Raw genomic sequence first — 24,491 nt, forward strand, 5'->3', positions numbered from 1 at the left:
CAGTGGCCACTTTATGTCTACTCCTTTTTCGGTGTCAAGAGGTTGTGATGTACTTTTTTTCTCGGTCTTGCTAACATATCAAGTATCTATCTATCTATCTATCTATCTATCTATCTATCTATCTATCTATCTATCTATCTATCTATCTATCTATCTATCTATCTATCTATCTATCTATCTATCTATCTATCTATCTATCTATCTATCTAATCTGTCTCTCTGTCTGTCATTTCTCTAACTGTCTGTCTTATAAAAAATTTAACACTAATACATTTGTCTGTTTTGATTAAAAATGTTATAGAGTGTATCACTTTGAATTAAATATTAATGAAATTAAATGGAATCAGTGGTGGTGATTAAGAATGGCTTAGTTTTTTTTTTTTTCTTCTTCTTTTATAATTATTTTGGGTTACCACCCACGCTTGCACTTCACACTAATTAATATATCCTTAATTTATTTGTTGCAGATAAATATGGTAATTTTAAATTAAAAATAATAATAACAACAAAAAGGTAAACTGTTACAACACTCCCCAGTCTCTCCTATTTAACAATAAGAGATGAAGACCCCGGGCATAAAGCCCGCTGAGTTCTGTTTGTCAAGTACTGCCATCTTGTACCAGTTGATGGAAAATTTTATGTCTCTTGTCTCTTTTGTAATTATAAAGTTTTATTAGGTGTTTGTGGAAGATTAAAACACTATTAGCGCTGCTTCAGCCGTCAGATTCTCCAGCTGTTCCTTTTGTTTATGACCAAAATGTTTTATGACACCCACATTTAGTCACCTACACAATTATGGTTAATGAAATGCAGTGCTGGTACAGTGGGCAGGAAAAATATTTTGGTGAAGGGTACTATGTTTTTGTGTTGTGTTGGTGTGGAGAGAGAGAACCAAAAATGGGAGACAATGGGAGGAAGAGTGTGTAATTTAAGATACATATGGAGACAGATAGAGTTTACAGCATATATTTACAGGCTGTTTGGATATTTAAATGCCTCTGTTACGGATGACAAATTTCATAAACCTGTGACTTGTCCATTATTAAACCTTTGATGAGCAGAAACCCTGCAGCTGTCATTGCTTTTTATAATGAAAGAATGGCATGATTTTAAGGGACAGTTCAACTTACTCCCTTTCAAACTATTCAGTTTCTAATTGGCTAAATCTTTCTTTCTTTCTCTCTCTCTTTCTCTCTAGGTGGTGGAAACAAATCTTGTGGCTTTTGACTGTCACTGGATCATCATAAATGAGGTGGGTTCTTTAGCTATATTGTGAGAAATCTAGTTTATTCTTTCAGTAAGCACATTTGAATATATTTGCATCTTTATAACTTTATTGTCTAAGTGAGAGGCGGACAAGGGCTCATTTGGAGCCTGATGAAGGTGGCCAGATAAGGACAAATTATAGCTCAATGATTTAAATTAGATTTGGCAAGCACGGGAGTAGCGCTCTAAAATAATTCAGCGCTTTCCTTAACGAATAAAGCATTTTTCCGAAATGATCCTGCGACAAGGAGAAGACGATGAAGATATAGACCTTGAGCCCATCTGCCTGAATTATAGCCATTTCAATAACTTAAAGTCACTCTCTATGGTAACCTCTATTAATCTCTCTGGTTTTATTTAAAATGGTCATATTAATCAGTTTGGTCTTTTTGAATAATAGAGTTCAGTGCACTATGAAATTGTACTGTGACAAATTTACTCCCCAGTCCAAAACCACAATGTATTGAAATTCAGTGCAAAAACTTCGCAACATTTTGATATTGGCTAGATTCGATATTCAGAAGCTAGGTTTACCCAGTCATGTTTAGGAATTTTTATAGATTCTGTTATTTCTATGGCTAGAAGAGCTGACTTGGTGTAAAATTTGGGAAAGTCCATCAAACATTCGCTGTTCCTGTCTGTGTGTGACACCAGCTGCTCTGCACATATTTACAAAGTTAGGAAAAAGTATAGTCACGATTCAATTTGAGTACTCGATTAAATATAAAAAAAAAAAATCTTTGATTGGATTTTGGACATGCCGAGTAACCACCAAAATACCGTAAGTGGCGCTTTCCACAGATGAGAATACATGAAACGCACAATTTAACCGTTTTCCAAGACACCATGATATATTAGACACATTTAAAAAACATAATAAATAATAATGCTACTGTGAATTTACAAATGCTACGATTCAGTTAAATAAATATATGCAGGGCCGCTGCTGGCCAAATGGGTGCCCTAAGCATAATAGTATAGTAGTATAGTATAGTAGCACCTAGCCTACTATAAGGGGTCAAATTAGAACTTTAATAAAAAAAAAGCCAAAAATTAAGTGTGGTTGGTAGTTGATGGTGAAATTAAAACACGTTATTAACGTCAGCAGTCAAACAAGTTTCACAGAATTCTGAATGTAGCTACCTAAAAGTGATGCACGGGCTTCATCTTGGGCTTTTTTATTTTTCTTTTCTCTGCGCCGGACTGCGCTAATGTCTTTTCCCTTAAATATTGCCTAGTTGTCCATTAATTATGTTGATCATTTGTGTTCAGCCACAAACATGAGGTGAGAGCGGGCACGGGCACGGGCATGTTAATGACTAGATTTTTATTTATGTTCATGTATATGTTAATGTTAATATTAATATAGAACAAAAGTTTTTTTATTATAATGACAGTGACTTGGTGCCTTACGCAAACTGGGTACTCTGCGTATAGGGAGCGGCAGTACTGAATATATGCAATGCAGGTTTAATATATGCGCTTTAATTTTTACTTGCATGTAGGCTATGTGCAGTAAATAAATGCTGCTCCACACAAACAATCATTTACATGTGTGGAGCATCTCAAACTCCATCTCTGCATATTGTTGTGAGTTTGAGTTTATTATAAGGTTCATCTGGGAACATAACATTCACTTTTTCATCAGATTTGTAAAGTAAATCATTTATAAAACTATGCAAACACAGGAGAATACATCAATATCTTTCTCAATATGCTAACTGTTCATCGCAATTTCAAAATAAAAGTTTAAACCCTCGCTCTGAGTTTACCTGTAGCCCCTCACTGCAAAACACAAGATCCAGGGGGTGTGGTTGGATCCACATCTAGGGGGTGGAGATTGGTAATTTAAGGGGTGGAGATGGGTAGGTTTAGAGGTGGAGATGGGTGGGTTTAGGGATTGGGGGTGGAGATGGATAGGTTTAGGTATATGTAAGGTGGGAGGTGTTGGATCTGGATTCAACCACGCCCTCTGGATCTTGTGTTCTGCAGTGGGGACCATCTCCAGTTTACACGTTTTGATATCCACATATTCAAGAAATTATAGTGGCTGTAGCATTTCTGCCTTTAAGAAATGGCCAAATATTTAAGATTAAGTGGGAATTTGAATTAAATGTCATTTAGTCAATATTAAATAAGTATAGATTGCGCAGTAAAGTGTAAAACAATCATCAGGCCGTTGGCGCCCTCTGCAGACATTTGTTATAATACAATATTATAATATATTAGCTTGTTTAAAATACACTATGTATTTTAAAAGTTTTGTTCAATAAAACCATATGATTTATTTTTAAACTAATTATTATTGCTATTATATATGTATTATAAGTAATTTTAAAGGCTGTTGTTTGGTAAGGTCTATTTTTATTACTAAAAACATTATTATAACTCGATTAATCGCCAGAATAATCGACGGATCACTCGACTACCAAAATAATCCTTACTAATTCATTTATTTTCATTTTATTTTAAAAGTTTTAATAATTAAAATTTTATTATAATTTCCTCAATACTAAGAAGCTTTCATTGAAGAATGGAGCACTGGCAACAGCCCACTCAGCAGAGGCTGTATCTCATTTCACATGCAACAGGGCATTGACAGCTGCTATTTAAAGGCATAACAGCAAAATAAATAAATAATTCAAAGGGTCATAGAGATAGTTATGAAAAATTTAATTATGACCATTTCTGGCACAATGTACTGTGGACTGTGGCAAAAAAATAAAATAAAAAAATAAATAATTAAAACCTCTGATTTATAAAAGATCATTCAAATAACCAAAAAAAAAAAAAAAAAAAAGTAAAAATGTGTGACTCACATTATCTGATCGCATACATTTTTTGAGATAATCTTTTAATGATGTCAGCTTTCTAGAATACACCAGTTTAGGCAGGTGGAGAATTTAATGCATCTGAGGAAAGTTTTATGTCCTCGTATATATTAAACACAAAGGTACATGACATTACCTTGACATGTCTCTGTATGGACACGCATTGCTCATGGTTGGCCTTACTTGACAGCACTCATAGGGGACAAAACAAACAGCTGCCAAAACCTGAACCCTAAAATTGGGCCATAACCCTGTAGGCTCATATTTGTGTCATTCTAATTTAGCGCTCCTAATTAAGCATCAAGGGCCTTTGCGTTTGTTATCCGGGGGTAGAATAAGCCACTCGGTGTTGATATTTTCAGGTCTGTAAAAGCGTGATGTCCTCTCTGCTCTTGAAAGTTGTGTAGCACACTATAAAGGCCTCACATGCCCTCTTGTGATGTCGCCTAAATTATCCTCCGTCATGCTCACCATGTTAATTAACGGAGGCACAAACATCGTTTGACAGTGTTCAACTGTGCGTCAGGCAAGATTTTGATTTGTCCAACCAGAAACCTTAAAATTACCTTTCAGAGAGCAGGTTGCAATGTAGACAACTTTAATTTGAATCTTATTGAAGGCTGAACAGCTTCGACATTCTAAGTAAGCTCCTCGTTGGCGTGCCACAAGTCCAGATTTAATGACGTACTTCATGAGAGCCAGTCACCAGCAATCCCAGCTTTGCAGGTGAGAATGAAACTCAAAAGTGAAGGCTGTCAGAGGGAACAGCTTGGCCGGTCTGAAGTCTACCTTCACTGGGGGACGTTCCCTGTCCATTCTCATCACATCATTCCCAGCTCACTCACTTCATTCTGCCTGTCTGTGGAAAAGATGGCTTTGGGCTAAAATTAGCAATCATTCCTCCGAAGGCTGCGCAAGGACACGCGAGCGCATGCGGTCATGTCTATCTGCCTCTTGGCAGCGCTCTGAATACCCATTCATGAGAATAATTCTAATACTAATGATGATTTTTATGTAGTTATGTTTCTTGTATTTAAATTGGGCCCATTTTAGCTAACTGAAGAGTGGAGAATTTGACCTTGACTTGATGAAAAAGGAAAACTTAACCATGTGTGAAGATTGTTTAGTTTGTGTGTCAGCACTGGTGTCAGGACTCAATGTTTATAATGAAAGAGTAGTATGTGTTTAACTGGAACTAATTTTCAGCCCTTTCTTCTTTTCTTTCTTTCTTCTTTTCTTTCTTTCTTTCTTTCTTTCTTTTAACAATATACAAACATTTCCCAACAAACATCAGATATACAAACATGTGCCACTAAACAGCGGCTTGGTGAGCCATATTTTTTAAACCCGATTAAAAACATTGTCCATTTCACTTCATTTCAATCATTTTATTAAAATTAATTTTTAATTTGAACAAACACTGTTCTAAAATCACTTCATTTCAATCAATTTCAAAAAAAATGATTGCTTCATTACATTCATGTTTCAAAAACCTAATCAATACTATCATACAATCAAAAAAAATGATTGCTTCATTACATTCATGTTTTTAATATCTAAGGCATTTTTTCATACATTTGGTGGCATTTTTGCCCTGTGTTATTCCATGACCCTTGTCAGTACTATTCTTTTATATGTAGAGAGAGAGAGAGAGAGAGAGAGGGAGAGGGAGAGGGAGAGGGAGAGATAATATTTAAGAAACTTAATCAATTACTGTATTTTCTTATTAAACATATCATTAATTGTTAATGTAATTAAGTTTTTCTCTTGTTGGCTAACCTTTCATCTTTTGTTGTATCGTCCATGCTAAATAAATATTTTGCAGTTAAAATTCTCCCAGTATAGAATCTTAATGTCTACAATGATATGATATTTGTTACAGTTATCTGTACAGTAAATCAGAAGAAAAGAGAGGCTTATAGAACTGGTAGTAATGTTTCTGTTGCTACATGATTCATGTAGACATATTTTGAAGATTATAAAACACTTAAGTAATGAAACCTAAAAAGATGACATTTTCTTTTTTATTTAATCTCGACCCCTTTTTTCTATCTCTCGATCGGATATTTGAGACGGAGTTATAGTTGGTTATTTGCTAAATTGAAAATCATGATTGTGTTATTTTTTCCTGGACCTACTTCTGCTCTTTCTTTTCCAGTCAAGTGTGGAAAAAAAGCTCTTCTCAGCAAGATGCTTTTTCTTTTATCACTGCACATGGAAAATCCCTTTTCTTCTGACATTATTCTCTCTTTCTCTGTGTTTTTCCTCTCATGTGCTGCAGGAGATTTCAGACATGGATGTGCAGGAGCTGGTGATGAAGTCTATAGGTCGCCTGACCCTGGTGAGACAGACCTTCCCTCTCCCACAGAACTCCAGCCAGCGCTGCGTCCGGAGCAACCACCGCATCAACACATCCCTCTGCGACCCCAAAGACCCAAAGGCACAGATGTTAGAGGTGCGATTCATTCCCCCATACTCATAACTCATGCATTCAAGTTATTCAAAAATCATTTGCCTTCATTTCCTTTTTTGATTGTGTCCATTAACTGTCATCATTAGCCTTTGAGCTAACTTCCTTGGAAAACTAGAAAATGTCAATGTGAAAATTAGCAGTCTTGTTTTGCTGGGTTTTCAGTTCCCTCACTGTGCATGTGGGTGCCATTCCTGTTTTCTGCTATTTATCCAACTAAATGTATTTTCCCACATGAAAATTTACACAAATGACAACAGAAATTAACAAATGTGCCGCATTCATTACTGGTAAACACTGCAAGATATGTCAATACACATTTTGTCAAAAGCCCTACTCTATATTAATTCAGAGTTGCGTGGGAGAATGTTGGTATCAGTAAGGCAGATATATATTTTCAGCAGGGCCAGGAAATATTTTTGATATTCACAAAACAGGACGATGATTTTAATACCTTTATTATAAGTTACCAAAATAAAGTGTCATTACGTTAGTTTCACTATTCCTTCTTGTCTTTTGAAAATGTGTTCCACAGAGATATTTTAGTAATCTTTATGATTTAAAATTCAGTAGCAGAAATGGCACTAAAGTTGAAAAGTTTGCTTTATCAATTTACAGAGGTCTCTGCATGGTTTTAATAAAAAAAACATAGAGTACTCTATGTAGTATGTAAATAAATATGTAAAATGTGTACTAAAAACACTTTCATGAATAACACATATTTAGTAAAAACATGCCTTGAAGATTTTTTTTTTTTACAATATTTATACTTTGCTACAGTACAATGGCTGTTTGGTTGAAATTGTGTTTAAAATGTTTATAGAAAAACATATAAATATTGATATTTCTTAGAATATTAATCCACATGGCATGTGCAAACAAATGAGGCTAGATCTCTAAATTCACTTGTAAGTGAATAATTGTTGTTATTTTGAACTTTGTTTGTTTGTATCCACATACATTTTTGGGGCCACTATATGTGAAATATGAGGGGACAGGTGCTCTTCTCCATGTAATGTTGAATGCATACTGTATAAGCAGCTCATGTTTGACATTAAGGATTCAGTTTTGCTCAGTATTCAGGAGTCCAACCTTATTTTACCCTGCACTGAAGCATATTGCATCCCTCTTTCTCGACATATATCCCACCCGCCCTTTGGAATACTCCTTTACACCTCCTGTTCCCTTTAGACCACAGATCACTCATCTTCACTGGAGAGACCCACTAACTGCAATTCAAACAGACTTAATGGATTTCCCTGGTCAGCCGATCTTCTCCCCCTGAATTTAACCCTGTTTTTATCTGTTTACCCCCTTGGCAGTTGCAGCTTTGTTGCTTCGGTGGTCTCGACTCCTCCTGTCAGTGCTATATCATGAAATAGCCTTCCCAAAAAACAGCCCACCCAAAAAATGCACTGTGTCCAAGAGATGAAGCATAAATCAATAAGTAAGCCCTTTATTTTTTTGCTCTTGATGATGAAAAATACAGTTAATGGGGAAAAGCCACGCAGCTCGATGCTGTTGCTTGGTAGTCTTGTGGATCCCTGTCACGTCTGCTTCTTTGGGTCTTTTTGTACGCCCATTCTCTCGGTATACGAAGAGTTGTTTTATTGGAGTCAGGTAGAGTAAACACAAGCAGCACCGGTGTTTCTGCTCTGTGTTGGGATGGCAAAACCCATCCCCTTGAAAACTGGAGGATAAAACTCGAGAAACACAAGATGAGAGCGTCAATCCTGTCGACTCCATCATCTTATTCTACAGTCTGCTTCGAAGTCGATGTACATATATACTGCGTAATTGGCAGTTAGTTTGTCGGCTCTCAAAGCCATTACAGCCTCTTACCTGCAAATGCCTGTTGATGGAGCCAGCCGAGTGTGACTCCTAACATAATTAGAATAGCCTTTCCTTTGTGCTTCTCTGTTTACTGGTGAAGATTTTTGTCAAGGCTATGGCCATGTGTGAAATAGATTACCTGAACAGATTGCGTTCTTGACAATTATGGCAAACCAAAGTTGATAGCAAGAGGTTTTTCTCAGCTATTTGTCAACATGGTTGGGATTACTCAGACACTCGATACAGTGTCAAGACTGCGGGAGCACCGCGGGTTAATAAACAACGCTGGAAACCTAATGACCGCTTCACTCTATTTATTACCATCTCATTAAAATGGAGACAACACTCAGGTTAGATCAGAGCCGTGCAATCGATCAGAGTGGAATTAACTTTCTCCTTTATGCCGACATCACATGAAGTGTTAGAGCTTGTATATGAGTGAAGCTGCCAATTGTCCTGTATAATGCGGAACCGTATGCAAGGTAGCAGTGTTGTGTGCTACTTTTTTACCTGGCCCCTCCTCCTCAGACTTGAAGCATACTTAGGTTGCCAGATTGACGACACAAACAGGAACAAGCGCACTTGACAATGAACGAAAAAAAAAAATATGCTTTTTCCTCCAACAACCAACAACCCGTGCCCAAAAACAAAATTGTAAAAACTCACAGTGTGCGTGCTTCACAAACCAAAACAAAGACAGACATTCCGGCCCTGGACGCACATTTTCAAAGGAGAATAACTGACTTTAGCATTGTTTTTCAGATGTTAACTTAGTATGTTTCTTAAATATCTGCAAACATATTATGGTATTTTTATGCTTTAGTAGAGTCAAAATCTTACATACAGCATCTTTAAAGTTAAAGCGCAATTCCATAAAAGCGTCGATGGGAGGGGAAAATTCTGCAGGTGATTTAGTAACAATGCGCACATTAAAGTACACAGATGCAGCCATATCATTTCCATAATAACCAGCACAAGCTACCAAGAGCAGCGCAAATTACTGCCTGCTTTAAGACATGCTTTTTTAGATGTAAAACATTTGCACAAATACCAGTAATTTGAATATACCATGCTGCGTGACTCATTTTAATACTCTCCTTCCATAAATTTTGCGTCTGAAAAGGAAACTCTTACAAATGCATATTCAGTAAGGTCAGGCGCAAAAAAAAAAAAAAAACTGCGTCCATGCCTTTTCACGCTGATGAAAAGAAACACTGTGCATCTTTAGTAAATCCTGACAGTACTATTTTAACGCCAAAAGACGGTTTGCTGTTAGTATATCTGTTAGTATATCTGGCCCAAAATGTCTTTACTTTCAGGGTTTGATCAATGTATTGTGTCCTTGCTGAATAAAATTATTAAATATTACAGTATTGAATATTAATAAAAAATAAAACTGACCTCATACTTTTGAACAGTGTACAGTACGTACATTTTGTTTAAAATGTCAGTTGTCATGCATGTTTTACTTAAATTTCAGATGAAGATTAAGAGTATCCTATATTTACTGTGTCATATTTTCCCAGAATAGGAACAGAGCAGTATGCATTTATGCAGTATGCATTTATACATTTATGACTCCATATATTGATATCTTGGCACAAAGCCATTTTTGGCCCCGCCTGTTTACATTTACTTGAGACAAAATTTTCTGTTTACATTAAAACCATGCCAAGATGACCTAATAAAAAACAATTGATGTCCCAAGTCAGACAAGAACACTAAAGACATGCGTATCATGCATGAAATGACAGGTATTAAGTGTGTGTGTGTGTGTGTGTGTGTGTGTGTGTGTGTGTGTGTGTGTGTGTGTGTGTGTGTGTGTGTGTGTGTGTGTGTGTGTGTGTGTGTGTGTGTGTTGCTTATTAAACTCCATTGTCTTCCAGGGCTCATTCAGTGTTTGCAGCCTGTTGTCATTTCCACTGTAGAGACCTTTCATCCCAGCTGTACACACTTAGACATAAATCTTTTTCTTGTAAGAGAATATTAATCTGGTGTCTCTGGCTCTCTGTGCTCACGTTGTCTGTTCCTTTTCTTTTTGTGTCTTTGTTTCCCTGCTGCTTTTTGACATCTTGTCAGATCACCAACCGCTACATCTACGACACGGTGCTGCTGCTGGCCAACACTTTCCACAGGAAGCTAGAGGACAGGAAATGGCACAGCATGGCGAGTCTTTCGTGCATCCGCAAGGGCTCCAAACCCTGGCAGGGTGGCAAGTCTATGCTGGATACCGTGAAGAAGGTACAGTACTGTACAGGGCTTTACAATAAACATGACCTGCTGGCCAGTATCATGTTACTTGTCAGAAATGTGCCTTGCAACCTAAACTTTTGGTTTTCTGTGAAGTATTGAATATTGATGTTGTAAAATCTACTGATTTAAACTTATTACCAGGGTAGAGTTATTCAGACATAGATTGTGAAATTGAGTAGTCAGTCTTGAAAGCATTTTTGGTAACACTTACTTGAAGCCTTTATGTGTAAAGGGTTATTAAAGAGTATAATGCATTGTAATTATTCACAATGTGCATTGTAATACATTATTTGTTGTAAATAATTTTAACTGAATTTAAAATGCATAGTGTTGCAATAAATTGATAAGAAATGGTTACAATGGCTCATGAGAATGTACATAACAAGTACATTGTATAACAAGGCATAATTAATGCATTAAAAACTACTTTTATAATACATCACACATAAAGGCTTTAAGTGTTACTGGATTTTTTAATAATTTATGAATTTATAGCGTCATAGGTAACATTTCTTTTTATTAGTATTTTATATTTATTATTTTCATTTACTTTTATTAACAGTATTATTGTATAAGTAACAAAAACAATTATATATATTTTATTTCGGGGCTCCAGACTGCGACCAAATGGTTGCATTTTGCAATGACTTTTTCTGCTGATGCGAGTAAATTTTGTAAGATGTCGCACTGGCACAACCACCGCATTGTTTAACTGCGAAACAAAAGCGTAAAAAACATTATACCTGTACAAAGCAAGAGCACAGTGCTGCCAGATCCAGCGATGACGCAAACAAACTTGTCCGAGCTCAAAACAGCTTTATTCGGGAACCAAAGTTGATTTTGTGACACTGTTATAGCACAGTGGTGCGAGATCCAGTGAGAAGCGTTTGAATTTTGTAGTGATATGCATTTAAATTCTGCACAGAAATCTCTGTAATAAACTAAACACATCACACAAACATATAAAACAAACTGATCAGATGGCGCTGACATAGAAAACCAGAAGCAGTAACGCTAACTGTAACCATTAGGGCTGGATGAGAATATTCCATTATTCAAATATTCGGTCGGTGGGTTGGCATTCGATTTTTAATTTTGTGATTTGAATATTCTTTTTTAATTTGTTTTATTCTTTTTCAAACACCTGGCATCCCCCGGGAAACAGTTCTCATTCACCCTTGAATATGAATCACCCATGAGTGAACGTCATGATCCAGTTCATCTGGAAAAGAAGACAAAAATGCCGAAATGCCTCAGCTGTGTGGCAACACTTTAAATAGAGTAAGGATAAGACAAAGGCACCGTGCCAAATATGCGATTTGAAACAGCCTACCACAACAGCACATCAAGTTTGAAAAATCACTGGAGTTCTGTTAGTACGCCTATAGTATATTGTTGGTGTAAAAAAAAAAAAACGTCTCAAGGTTACGCATGTTATTCTGCGTCGGAAACGCTATGGGGAACGCTCCTAGCGTGAGCAACTCTGAATATCTTGTGTAATCTGTCCAAGGGAAAAGCGTGACGTCACGGGCGGGGTGACGTAAGCGACCAGAAAGCTATAAAAGCATGTGCCACGCAGCTGGCATCAGCTTCGAGTACCAGCAAGCACCGGCAGGGGTGCCGGGGGTATGGCATCGAGACGCAGCATCTCGTTCCCTCGAGGAACCATGGTTACATGCGTAACCTTGAGACGTTCCTGTTCAGGAATTCGAGCTGCGTCGGAAACGCTATGGGGAACGAGGTGCCCACACTGCCAGACTACCAAATCCCTGCCTAGTGTGTATCTGAAGAGCATAGCTTAGGACGAGAGAACGGAAGCGCCTGGAGAAACTGGCATGTCTAAGCCATAAAATCTTGCAAATGTAGAGGGCGTGGACCACCCCGCAGCGTTGCAGATGTCCAGCATGGATACACACCTGCTAAGAAGGCCTTGGAGACTATCCAAAGTGAGCCTTGGCTCCCAACAGTGGGGGAAGACCAGAGGACTCATAGGTGACGTTGATAGCCTCGACTATCCAACGACTAATGGTCTGCTTAGATGCAGGAAAGCCCCTTCTGGGGGGACCATAGCATACTAGAAATTGGTCCGATTTTCTCCACAGGGCAGCTCTGTGGACGTATGTGTCCAGTGCTTGAACTGGACACATACAATTTTGCTTCTCTTGGTCAGGCACCCGAAAGGGAGGAGGGCAGAAGGCCTGCAGCACTATAGGTTGTGGCGTGACAGAGGGAACTTTTGGAACATAACCCGCTCGAGGGTATATGAACACTTTGGCCATGCCGGGCGCAAAGTCGAGATAAGTAGGGGCCACTGAGAGGGCCTGAAGATCTCCAACTCTCCTCAGAGAGGTAATAGCCAACAGGAAGGCAGTTTTAAGGGTCAGATGTCTGTCTGATATATCTTGTATTGGCTCGAATGGAGCTCTAAAAAGTTCCGCTAAGACCACAACCAAGTCCCAGGGGGGAATAACGGGACCGTACTGGAGGCCTCAGCCTCAGCTCACCGTGGAGGAAATGTGTAACTAGGGGGTGTCCCAAAGACTGACCACCAAGAGGGACACGGTAGGCCGCAATGGCCGCCACGTAAACATTTAAGGTGGAGTGGGTCAACCCTGCAGAGAACCTGGCTTGTAGAAACTCCAGAACTGTACCAACTGGGCAGTTAGCTGGGTCAAGCTGACGGTCTCTGCACCATGAGGTGAAGAGTTTCCACCTCAGGGCATACAGTTTCCTCGTTGAGGGAGCTCTGGATTGGAGGATGGTCTCAACAACCTCGGTTGAGAGACCGGATGCTATGAGCTGTGCCCCCTCAGGGGCCACACCCACAGTTTCCACAACTCCGGGCAAGGGTGAATTATCGTGCCCTGCGCCTGTGAGAGTAGATCTGTCCTGATCGGTATCTCCCATGGAGAGCCGTCGAGGAGTGAGACCAGATCTGAGAACCATACTCGGCCCAGCCAGAACAGGGCTACTAACAGCAGACGGACCCCATCCTGGCGTAGAGAGAACCAAAGGGGACATTGCGATGTCTCTCGAGTCGCAAAGAGGTCCTCTTGAGCTTTGCCAAAGATTCTCCATATCTGATTCCATTCCCCGGGCCTCAGCCCCTGCCTCGACAGTATGTCTGCTCCCACATTCAATTTCCCAGGAATATACACTGCTCTGAGTGAGAGGAGTTTGTCCTGGGACCACACAAGGATCTGGTGCACCAGCTTGTACAAGGGGCTGGTTGGTGGTTGATGTAAGAGACCACCGATGTGTTGTCGGTGCGTACCAACACATGGTAACCTCTCAGGTCTGGGAGGAAGTATTTTAGTGCCCAATAGACGGCTAGCATCTCTAGACAATTGATATGCCATGTCAGATGGCGACCGCTCCACAGACTGCGGGCAGGGTGGCCACTCATGACCGCACCCCAGTCGGTGAGGGATGCGTCCATCGCTAGCGTTATAAGGCGACAAGGAGCTCCCAACACCAGGCCCTGATTCAAGAACCAAGGTTTCTTCCACATGTCTAAGGCACGGAGGCATCGCCACGTGACCTTGATAGTTTGAAGTGCATTCCCCCTCAGGGAAAATCCCTTGGTCTTGAGCCACCACTGTAGGGGTCTCATGTACAGCAGGCCAAAAGGTATCACGTTGGACACAGCTGCCATGAGCCCTAACAGTCTCTGAAACTGTTTGACAGTGAGTGACTGGCCTTCTTTGACTCTCTTGAGTCGTGAGGATCGACTCGATACGAGCAGGAGACAGACGTGTCTGCATCGTGGTCGAATCACACACTACGCCTAGATAGGTGGTTCTCTGAACTGGAGAAAGTACACTCTTCTTGGCGTTCAGTCTCAAACCCAGCTCCCCCATGTGGGCAAGAACGACATCTCGATGTCGAACCGCCATCTGCTCTGATTGAGCTAAAATCAACCAATCATCGATATAATTGAGAATGCGGATGCCCTGCATACGCAGAGGAACCAGAGCCGCATCGACACATTTTGTGAACGTGCGGGGTGAGAGCGCAAGGCCAAAGGGAAGTACTCGATATTGGTAGGCTTCGCCCCCGAAAGCGAACCTCAGAAACTTCCTGTGATAGGGAAGGATGGAGATGTGGAAGTATGCGTCTTTGAGATCTATGGTGACAAACCAGTCCTCGGATCTGATTTGAGCTACAACCTGCATGATTGTGAGCATTTTGAACTTCAGTGTCATAACTGATCGATTTAGTAAACGTAGTTCTATGATCGGACGCAACCCCCCATCCTTCTTCGGAACTACGAAATACCGGCTGTAAAACCCGGATTCCCTGTCTTGAGGAGGGACCACCTCGAAGGCCTCCTTCCTTAATCCTCTGGAGTCTAAGGGTATTTTTGGGGCCTGGAAAAGTTTTATCATGCCCTGACATTTGTGCTTTTTTCAGTTTCTTATAAACATCTAATGGCTAAAGTCTAATCTCACTGTAATCAGCACAAACTGGGCTATAATAATATGTAAGCAGCATGTATGTACATGATTGTGATTTTGAGAAAAAAAAAAGTTATGCGTGGTTAGTGAAAAAACTAAAAATGTTAAATCACTTGAATAAGGCAATAAAAACACATACAGAACATTGGTTCCCGGGACTTTTGAGAACTGGAGCTTGTAGGCTAGAAATTTTTTTTTTTTTTTTTTTCTAAATGATGTGAAAATCATCTTGTTTACTCACTTACAGAAAACCAATGTGTTGATTTAAATTTTCTAAGACACTTTTTGTTGGTAAAAGTCATATGCGAGTAGGCGTCAACTATCATGAATATCATTGTGATTCACACCTGAGAAGACAAAGGCCTGCATAATGAGCTGCATAATGAGCCATTCAGTCAGCTGTGTCACTGAGAGGGATGTTACAAGAAAAAATGTGAGTACAAAATAAATGTATATAATTTTATGCTTGTAGTTTATTTAGAATATATTTAATTATCCCACAACATAATTTAATATTCACTTGCGAGTGCAGATAAACAGTTTATTAGGAACAATCAAAGCTGACTTTCAAAGCTGAATTTTTAGCATCATTACTCCAGTCACGCAATCCTTCAGAAATCCTTTTAACAATCTGATTTTCTACAAAAAAAAAAAAAAAAAAAAAAAAAAAAAACTATATCTATATATATATAATATATAAATATATATATATATCTTATATATATTATTATATATATATATATTGTTGAAATCATTATTATTATTATTAATGTTGAAAAGAGCTGAGAATATTTTTTCAGGTTTTTTAGGGGGGATAAATTGAAAGAACAGCATTGTTTGTTACATCTGTTACATTTACATTTATTTGTTACATTTATATTATTTACATCAAGCTTTTGAATTGTATAGTAGTGTATATTGTTATTGAAACTTCATAATGTTTCACTTGATTATACATTTAGTCAGGAATTATAGTTTGGAAAAAAGTCTAACTAGTAAAATGTTTACACATTATGTGAAACCTAATACAAGTATATAAATAAATAAAAAGAAACTTACTCATGTTTATGATCTCTGCTGAATAAAGCACTTCATTCTTTTTTTCTGAGGAAATCCAAATCTCAAATCCTGAGGTAATCCACATCACATCTTTTTGGGGTGAATTATGTCTTATTCCTCTCATCGAGAAGCAAACAGTAAAATAAAAAAACTTGAACAGTGACGCTGCGTTGTCTTCTGTTGTGTGGGCGTATTCAAGCCGCCTGCTTTCTTTTTTATCATCTCAAACATTGATTCGTGGCTCAGCGCCTGGGCGTGGTCACATTAGAAGATAATGAAGGGAGACGTGAAAGACGGATATCGTCAATTGATTACCTTATCACAGAAGTACTTTCTTGTTTGTTTAGAAGTTATTGTTTAGCCACAGCAATTTGTTTAGTTTAAAAATGTTTGTTTAGTATGTCAAGCTTTTGAAAGACGGACTATTTTCATATATGATTACTCATGTCTCTTTGTTGAGTATTCACTGAGTTACAGTTCATTTTAATGACGCGTTGCAAATGAAGATCACCGCAGACAAAGGCTGCAGAGACAGCACACCTTGTTTGTTATCTTTATTTTATAAATGCACAAAGTTTTGTTGTTATTATGTCTGTATACAAAAAAAGTAGACCCTTTACAGATTCAATTGATTGATTGCTCTTATCTGTACGATCAAAATTAAAAGTGTAATTTAAGTTCTTTTTGGGGTTATCAGGACAAAATGCCTCATAACGCGTATATGCGTTAATCGACTCCAGAGGGTTAATAGGGTATTCACTTCTTGTTCCATAACCAGAGCCTGCTCGGGGCCGACTAGCGTCGGGGTAACCACGTTGAATCTCGGCGGTGGAGAGCCGAACTGAATACGGTTGCCTTTCTCTACTGTGCGCAGGACCCATTGAGATACATTTGGCAGTAGTTTCCACGCTGCCAAATAATCTACTAAGGGAATCAATCTCTCGAGACTGACCTCTGGTGTTACTGAGGCAGCCAGATCAGGGTTTCTTTGACCTGGCTTTTCCTGAGACCCCCTAAGGGGTGGCGAGCCTCTCAACTTCTCTACGCACGCGGACAGAAAATACTGAGAGCGGCGCTCTCTGGCAGACTGACTTCCCAAGGGCAACGAGGCGAGACAGGTACCGTGTAATGTGGTGTACCCCGCTCTACCCCAGCAGGGGCTGCCCTCTGAAGTCCTGAACTCCTGGCGTCAGGACCTCTTGGCCGAGGACTTCTTGGCTTCGATCACTGCCCTAAGATCTTGTTTAGGCCTAGAAGTCCCCGACCGAGAGCGCTGGGACTCTCGGACAGTCGGCCCCCTCGAGAGCCGACTCAGCATGCTTTGACCCCAGGCAGACCACGCACAGACTGTGTGTATCCCCACTCGTTATATATCGCAGGCAGGGAGGAACACACAGCCTGAAACGTGATCCGGATTCGCCTTTTTGGTTTTTAGTTTTTGCCTTGCTCTTTGACATGTTTCTGACTATGGGACAGACAACAATAAATAAGACTCAGAAGACAAACTGAGGACATTCACACACAGAGCGCTTGCTGAAAGACACGAAGCTGACGCCAGCCGCGGCACGTGCTTTTATAGCTTCCTGGTGACTTACGTCACCCCGCCCGTGACGTCAAATTCTTCCACTGGACAGATTACACACGATATTCAGAGTCGCTCACGCTAGGTGCGTTCCCCATAGCGTTTCCGACGCAGCTCGAGTTCCTGAAGAGGAACCTGCTTTTATCCGGCATAAAAACGTGCACTTAATTTGCTTGGAAAATACTTGTGAATACGGCAGTCATAAAAAAAAAAAAAAAAAAAACGTACAGTAGCCCAGACTAATAATAAAATGGTTATTTATGAATTAATTTATTTATTGCATTATTTTTGAAGTATTATAATTTAAAACTGTATTTTTTAATTTAATTAAATTTTTTATTTTTAAAGAAAACATTTCCTTAAAGGATTAAAATGTAAAAATCTGTCACCATCCAAGTGGAAAACAGCTGGTTTGGTGAACTAGATCAGTGAATTATTTTGATGAATCAGACGTCATTACTTGCAGCCAGATCTAGAGCACATGATTTTTTGTGAATAAAAACTTAAATTTTGGTCTGTTTATCACAATTGATTATCATTTTGGCTTGAGAAGACTTGGAATAGCCTAGTGCACAAGTCATGTACTACTTTAATACAGTTTTTTCCCACCATTTTTATAGCTTTAGAGCACCAGTCTCAATCACTTTCACTATATGTTAAAAGTACCTTAGAAGAAAGAGAGTAATACAGGTTTGGAATGATGTGAATAATTAATTTTCATTTTTGGGTGAACTATCCATACCATTTAATGGCATAGCATTCAGGCATGTAAATACATTGTTAAAACTATGAAGGCCTGTGAAAATGTTGGCAGTATGAAGCAAAACGTGACCAGGCCAACCAAAAAAGGTCCTAACTCTGAGCCCTGCTGATTAAAGAGATGTGTTTGAGTGGGAGTTTGACCTTGCATGCATTTGCATTGGAAACCGAATAAATGTTTGTTTTTGAGGACCGTAATGAATCTCTATCTGGGTGCCGGTTGGGGAGAGGGGGAATGTTGTGGTACAGTGAAACTCTCCTCCCTTCTGTCTGTCTGGTGTACAGCAGGGCCACAGAAATGGCTCACTGCCTGGGGTGAGATGACAGTCGATGTTACAGGGCTAGTGACTGAGTGCTAGTTTAACACCGTGCTTGGTGGGGAACGGCTTTACCCCCTAAGGGATGTACTGTTCCTCCTGTATCTACGTGTATCTGATCCTCCCTGCCATCCCACAGTAGAGATATCACCTCTCGGCTGGCTCTCACCTCCACACCACTGCCTATGTGACAGTGGTATTAAAGCAGATAGGGTGATTTATTCAGACACTGGGTGACCACAATAACATACTGGCTCGTACCACCTTGGAATCTTAAAATCCTAGATTTTAACAACTTCTTTTCGAGGGATGTCTAGGAGCGCAGGCATGCAATATATAAATATATTGAAATAGCACAGAGTGTTACATACTTATTTTACTGTACATCAGCTGCATAATGGCCTTGTATTCAATTCCCACAGGACTGTTTGGACTGGAACATTGCTTTACAGCTTAATTAAGGGAAGTTTGTGTGTATCGGCTTTACAAAGCAGCAGTTGGTGAACTCATTTGGAAAGCGTTCATCAGCTTTTATAATTGGCTGTCTAATTTGTTCTGTCAGCACTGGTATTGGTAGAGTGAATTTACAACAATTATCTGTCTGTTCATGTGGGTTGTTGCTGGGCAGGACATGTTTTGGATGCGGTTTAGGACTGGGGATTTTTGTAGGTTGGAATGATGCTGTGGAGTTATTTTGGAGTTCAAATTAAGGGTGCTGACAAAAAAAAATGGGAGGACCAGAATGAGGCCTTTTTCCTCATAGAGACAGTAGAGAGAAGAGGAAAAAGATGAAAAAATGGTAGGGACAAGAGGGGCATAATCAGCAAATTTCACAAGGACTCAAACACTCATCTGCTACATGAGCTCTATACTGTAATATGTTGGAACATGTGCACAAACCACTGTGCCATGCTCTGATTAAAGGCATTAAAGAGATTTTATTTCCCCTTTATGACATAAAATCTGCACCCCAAGGGGTCAAGGTTATTAAATATAAACTATTTATTTATTTATTTATTTATTTATTTAAATTCTGTAATGTAAAATATTTCTAATGGCAAAGGTGAATTTTTAGCCCTCAGAAATCATTCTATTTTGCTTATATGCTGATTTAATCTCAAAAACATTTCTTATTATTATTAATGATGAAAACAGTTATGCTGCTTACATATATATATATATAATATACACCCACATATGTGTATAGTGTGTGTGTGTGTGTGTGTGTGTGTGTGTGTATACTATATATATATATATAATATATATATATATATATATATATATATATATATATACATATTAATATGATATATTATAATTCTCATATCCTTTCTATATAAAATATATTATATATAAACTTACCTGACCCTATACTATAATGATAGTGACATTATTATTATAAATCAAGAATTAATCACGATTAATCAATCCAAATAAAAGTTTTGTTTACATAATATATGTATGTGTACTGGGTATATTTATTATGTATATATAAATATACCACACCACACACACATAAAAGAATATAGTTATATATTTATATTCTAAATATATTTATAAGAATATAATATATAAATGTATATACATGTTAATATTTTCTAAATATATAAATTTATGTGTGTGTATTTTTATATTCTTATATTTTATACCCTGTATACATATATTATGTAAATATGTGATTAACCATGTTATCATTACACATAACTAATTATTATTATTATTATTATTGGATACTTAAAGAACAGCACACAAAGCATAAATGCTTTCATATTAAGACATTAAAAGACCTCCCTGGTGGCACCATTATGTCCATGTTGTTTGACTGGTCTGACTGGGTTGACACAACAACATTGACTCAACCAATGGTGTGGCTTAGGGGCAGGACTTTCTAGCTGATGACAGGAGTGTGTTAAAGCCCTAATTTGCAATTCTCTGGTACCACTAGTGGAGTGATAATTACACACATATATAATGTGTAAGTGGTTAATGAGAAATTTTTATCCACATGGTTTTCATTAGATGGCTACCATGACAAACACATGTAACTTAAACTTTGATTTATACATCACTTTGTTTTTTGTTTTTGTTTTTTTGTGCAGGGAGGTGTAAGTGGTCTGACCAGCTTGCTGGAGTTTAATGATAACGGCATTAACCCCAACATCTACTTTGAGATCCTGGGCACCAACTACGGAGAGGACCGCGGCCGTGGAGTCAGCCGGGTAAGAAACATCCCACTCAAACCCACAATATCAATTTTGACGCTTCCAAAAACACAGTTATCTTAATTCAAAGAGCTTTTGGATTTTAATTGATAATCACAGAAGCCTAATGAATTCCATCAGCCTCCCTCAGAGAGCGCAGTGCATCAGCAGGCATTGTTTATCAGTTTTTCTGTTGTTTGCTCGTCTGTTCGTCTCAGCTTTGGTGGAGTGAGGCGGTAGTTCAGCAGCAGTAACATAAGACTCGTCCCCCAGCGATCCACAAGATAATTAATCTGTTCTTTCCATTCGTTTGTCGTTAATTACTTTAGTCATATTTATGTGTATTTGCTCATTCAAATATTGGTCCTAATCTGTCTCTGTCTTCCCCACGGAATGTGGATCAATTGCTCATGACAGAACGGCAGCTTTGGAGCTGAATAATGTGCGCATCAGGCTACACTCTCTGATGGGGATGCCCCAATCTCGACCTGTCTGGAGAAATAAGTTAGACTTGTTTATTTAACTAGAATAAATTAAATAACTGATTTGTGTCAGTTGCTGATCATTTATTCGTTACTTGTGGTTACACAAAAGCACTCTGTCACACTTTTTAGCATTTAGGCTGCAAACATCTGAGATTTCACTTAGATTTCTACAATTTTGAAACAATCATTGAAAAGGTTATTTATTATGTAGTAGTTAAAAACACAAATTAAATTGAAAGCCACTTTCTGGTACACTAGTTTTACAGCACAGTTTATCAGAGCAGAAACCAAATGAACCTACAATAGCTAGTGGAGTTGGTGCTAACAGGGTCCGAATTTAACAATCACAAAATGGCTTTGGTGAGTAAATATAATTGTTATTTGCATGCTAATCAGTCACTTCATGAACTGCAACATTTTTATTTATTCTTTTTTAAAGGCATAGTTCACCCAAAAATAAGAACAGCTGTGTAAACTCTCATTGATGGCACCCATTCACTGCAGAGGATACACTGGTGAGCAAGTTATGTAATTCTAGATTTCTCCAAATTTGTTCAGATGAAAGAAACAAACCCACCTACATCTTGGATGGTCTGAGGGTAAAAGTTTCAGTAAATGTTCATTTTTGGGTAAACTATTTTTTTTAAAGATCTGACCAGTGTAAGAGATGTGATCTGATATGAGATGTTAATCAGATGGCCAGTGATTGTCCTTGAGGACTCCGGTCTGCCAAAGTCCACAGACAACCATCAGACAACAGGCTAGAGTCCTTTTATAACGCCACTTCCTCTCATCCACTGGAACTCACTGCAACCTCACTGCCATCATGCACAAATTAAATTGTCAGATTTCATTAAAGATAATGGTCTCTGACACAAACAAGATCTGTGCTGCACTTCCAAAAGATGAAATGAATCTTTTAAGTACAAAGTAATTACATTAAGCAAGTTTCTTTAATCAGAGTGGATAATTGCTTCAGAAGGATGGCTTGTTATACTGGCTTCTGCTCACTACTGTTGGGAAAGTTTGAGATTGCAGTAAAGAGGCCACCTGTGTCCAGTACAGTCCCTTACCCTTTTTTTTGATTTTATTAATGATTATATTGAGCTTGAAACTTGAATCATTAAGCCATTTTAAGCCATACATATACAGTATATATTAAATGGCAGTTGTTAATTTAAATATTTTGGATAAAGACTTTCAAACCCATAAGACCTTCGTTCAACTTTGGAACACAATTTAATATGTTTTGATATTTTTGATGAAATCTGAGAGTTTTCTGACCCTGCATAGACAGCAATGCAAATTTGTGTTCAGAAGATGAACTAAGGTCTTACAGGTTTGGAACGACATGAGAGTGAGTAAATATTGACAAAATTTTCATTTTAGGCTAAACTATCCCTTTAAGACAGCCCTTGAGGTTTCCTTAAAGCAAAATTGCATTAAAAGGCTATTTTTTTAATATATAAAATGTATCTTAAATTAAGGTTATTTTTTTCTTACCCTGTTATATTTTTTAACTATGAATCAAATGAAACATAATGAAGTTTAGATTAGATTAAACAAGAAACTTGGCCACTCAATTTATTTTGTTTTAATGAAGTTTAAATATTTCATGTACTAATTAAGAACTGATTTGTGCCATTTGTTTCTTTCGCAGTGAACAATCTATATTTACACTGACTTGATAATTTGCAAACATATAGTATAGATAATCAGAATGGCAGTTTTTCCACAAGTGCTGTGCATATGTTGAAGCCACTTGTGTTTTAAACATCTCTCCAATTAACTGCTGTTTCCAGACATACACAATATGTTTCCACACTTGTTGACATTGACCAGAAAACAAAACCTGTTTAATGTGACCCCCTGCTAACACATTAGCGGTAGTTATCTCAGCTTCCTCCTGTGAGGGGGATGTTTTTCCTGCCTGCTGAAAAACACTGTTGAGAGTCTTATATAGTTTTTCACTCCACATTTTAACAGTGTCACAAGAGATTGCACAAACCCTTTGTCTCTTTTTATATGGTCAATTGTCCAGAACATTATCAGCCCCTTCTGAACAGGCTTTTTAATGGCTTTTGTTACTAACATAGACTTGCTGGTGGGGTAATTGGTGTGAAGGTGATTCCAGGTTAATGAGTGATGGCCATATTTCAGCATCCTGTTTTACACCCTTCCACTGACCACCGTCTCCAGTTCAGAGATTTAAATGGTGGCTGGTAGTTTTGATTTGATAAAAATGATATTATGTACAAATGCAATTTGAGCGAAAAAAAAAAAAAATCCTGTAAGGTTTTAAAATCTTTGTTTTGCATTCCATAAAATCCTAAAATTTTATTTCCAGCTGTAATTTAGATTTTGAATCACTTTTTTGGGCCCCCCTATGTATACACCACTACGGAGATATGTAGATATGTACTTTGTCCATATTTCCATTATAATGGTTCAAAGCAATCTGTCATAATTAGTTTTACCACCATGCAAGAATTAGTTTCCACATCATTAAATCCACTGGCTACATTCGGCTCACCTCTATATATCAAAACATCTAAAAGCTTTACTGTGGCGTAATTGCTCGATTAGCCATTTTGGCTAATCATCCCTGCTGGGATACAAAATATTCTTTTGTGTTTGCCTTCATTGAAAATGTATTAGAGCACAGGTCAAGCAATCAGTGGGGAAAATGTGATGGAGTTTGCGCTAATGTGAAAGTCCACTGAGCCGAAAGAGGTGGGAATATGTGCAGAGAAAAAGAAGAGGCTAGGTAGACGTCACTGGGAATAGAGAGGTAGGGAAGTCTATTACTAGCCAGCTTAACGTCCCTTCAGCATCAGCCACTCATTAATTATGCATGACCATCAGCAAACACCAAGGTAGTTTAAACTTACATATAGAGTTTCTAACATCTGCTACATCATTAACTTTGAAACATATATTACAGATGAAAAGTTTGGGGTTGGTAAGATTTTTGTTAT

The 24,491-nt window shown here is 38.2% G+C and overlaps 1 protein-coding gene across 4 annotated transcripts in view; it reads left to right on the forward strand.

The window, feature by feature from the left end:
* The window catches only part of grid2 (glutamate receptor, ionotropic, delta 2), a 382,152-nt gene that overhangs the window by 241,309 nt on the left and 116,352 nt on the right, over positions 1–24,491 (forward strand). For all 4 annotated transcript variants that reach the window (XR_006155441.1, XR_006155442.1, XM_042729881.1 and 1 more), the window contains exons 5-8: positions 1,199–1,252; positions 6,379–6,552; positions 10,480–10,641; positions 20,927–21,046. Coding sequence is in view for 2 of the 4 variants with exons in the window: in XM_042729881.1 (XP_042585815.1) it covers positions 1,199–1,252; positions 6,379–6,552; positions 10,480–10,641; positions 20,927–21,046 (510 nt within the window). In the remaining 2 variants the exon portion in view is untranslated. The remainder of the gene's footprint in view (positions 1–1,198; positions 1,253–6,378; positions 6,553–10,479; positions 10,642–20,926; positions 21,047–24,491) is intronic.

This window comes from Cyprinus carpio, chromosome B8, assembly GCF_018340385.1.
Source record: "Cyprinus carpio isolate SPL01 chromosome B8, ASM1834038v1, whole genome shotgun sequence".
NCBI lineage: Eukaryota > Metazoa > Chordata > Actinopteri > Cypriniformes > Cyprinidae > Cyprinus > Cyprinus carpio.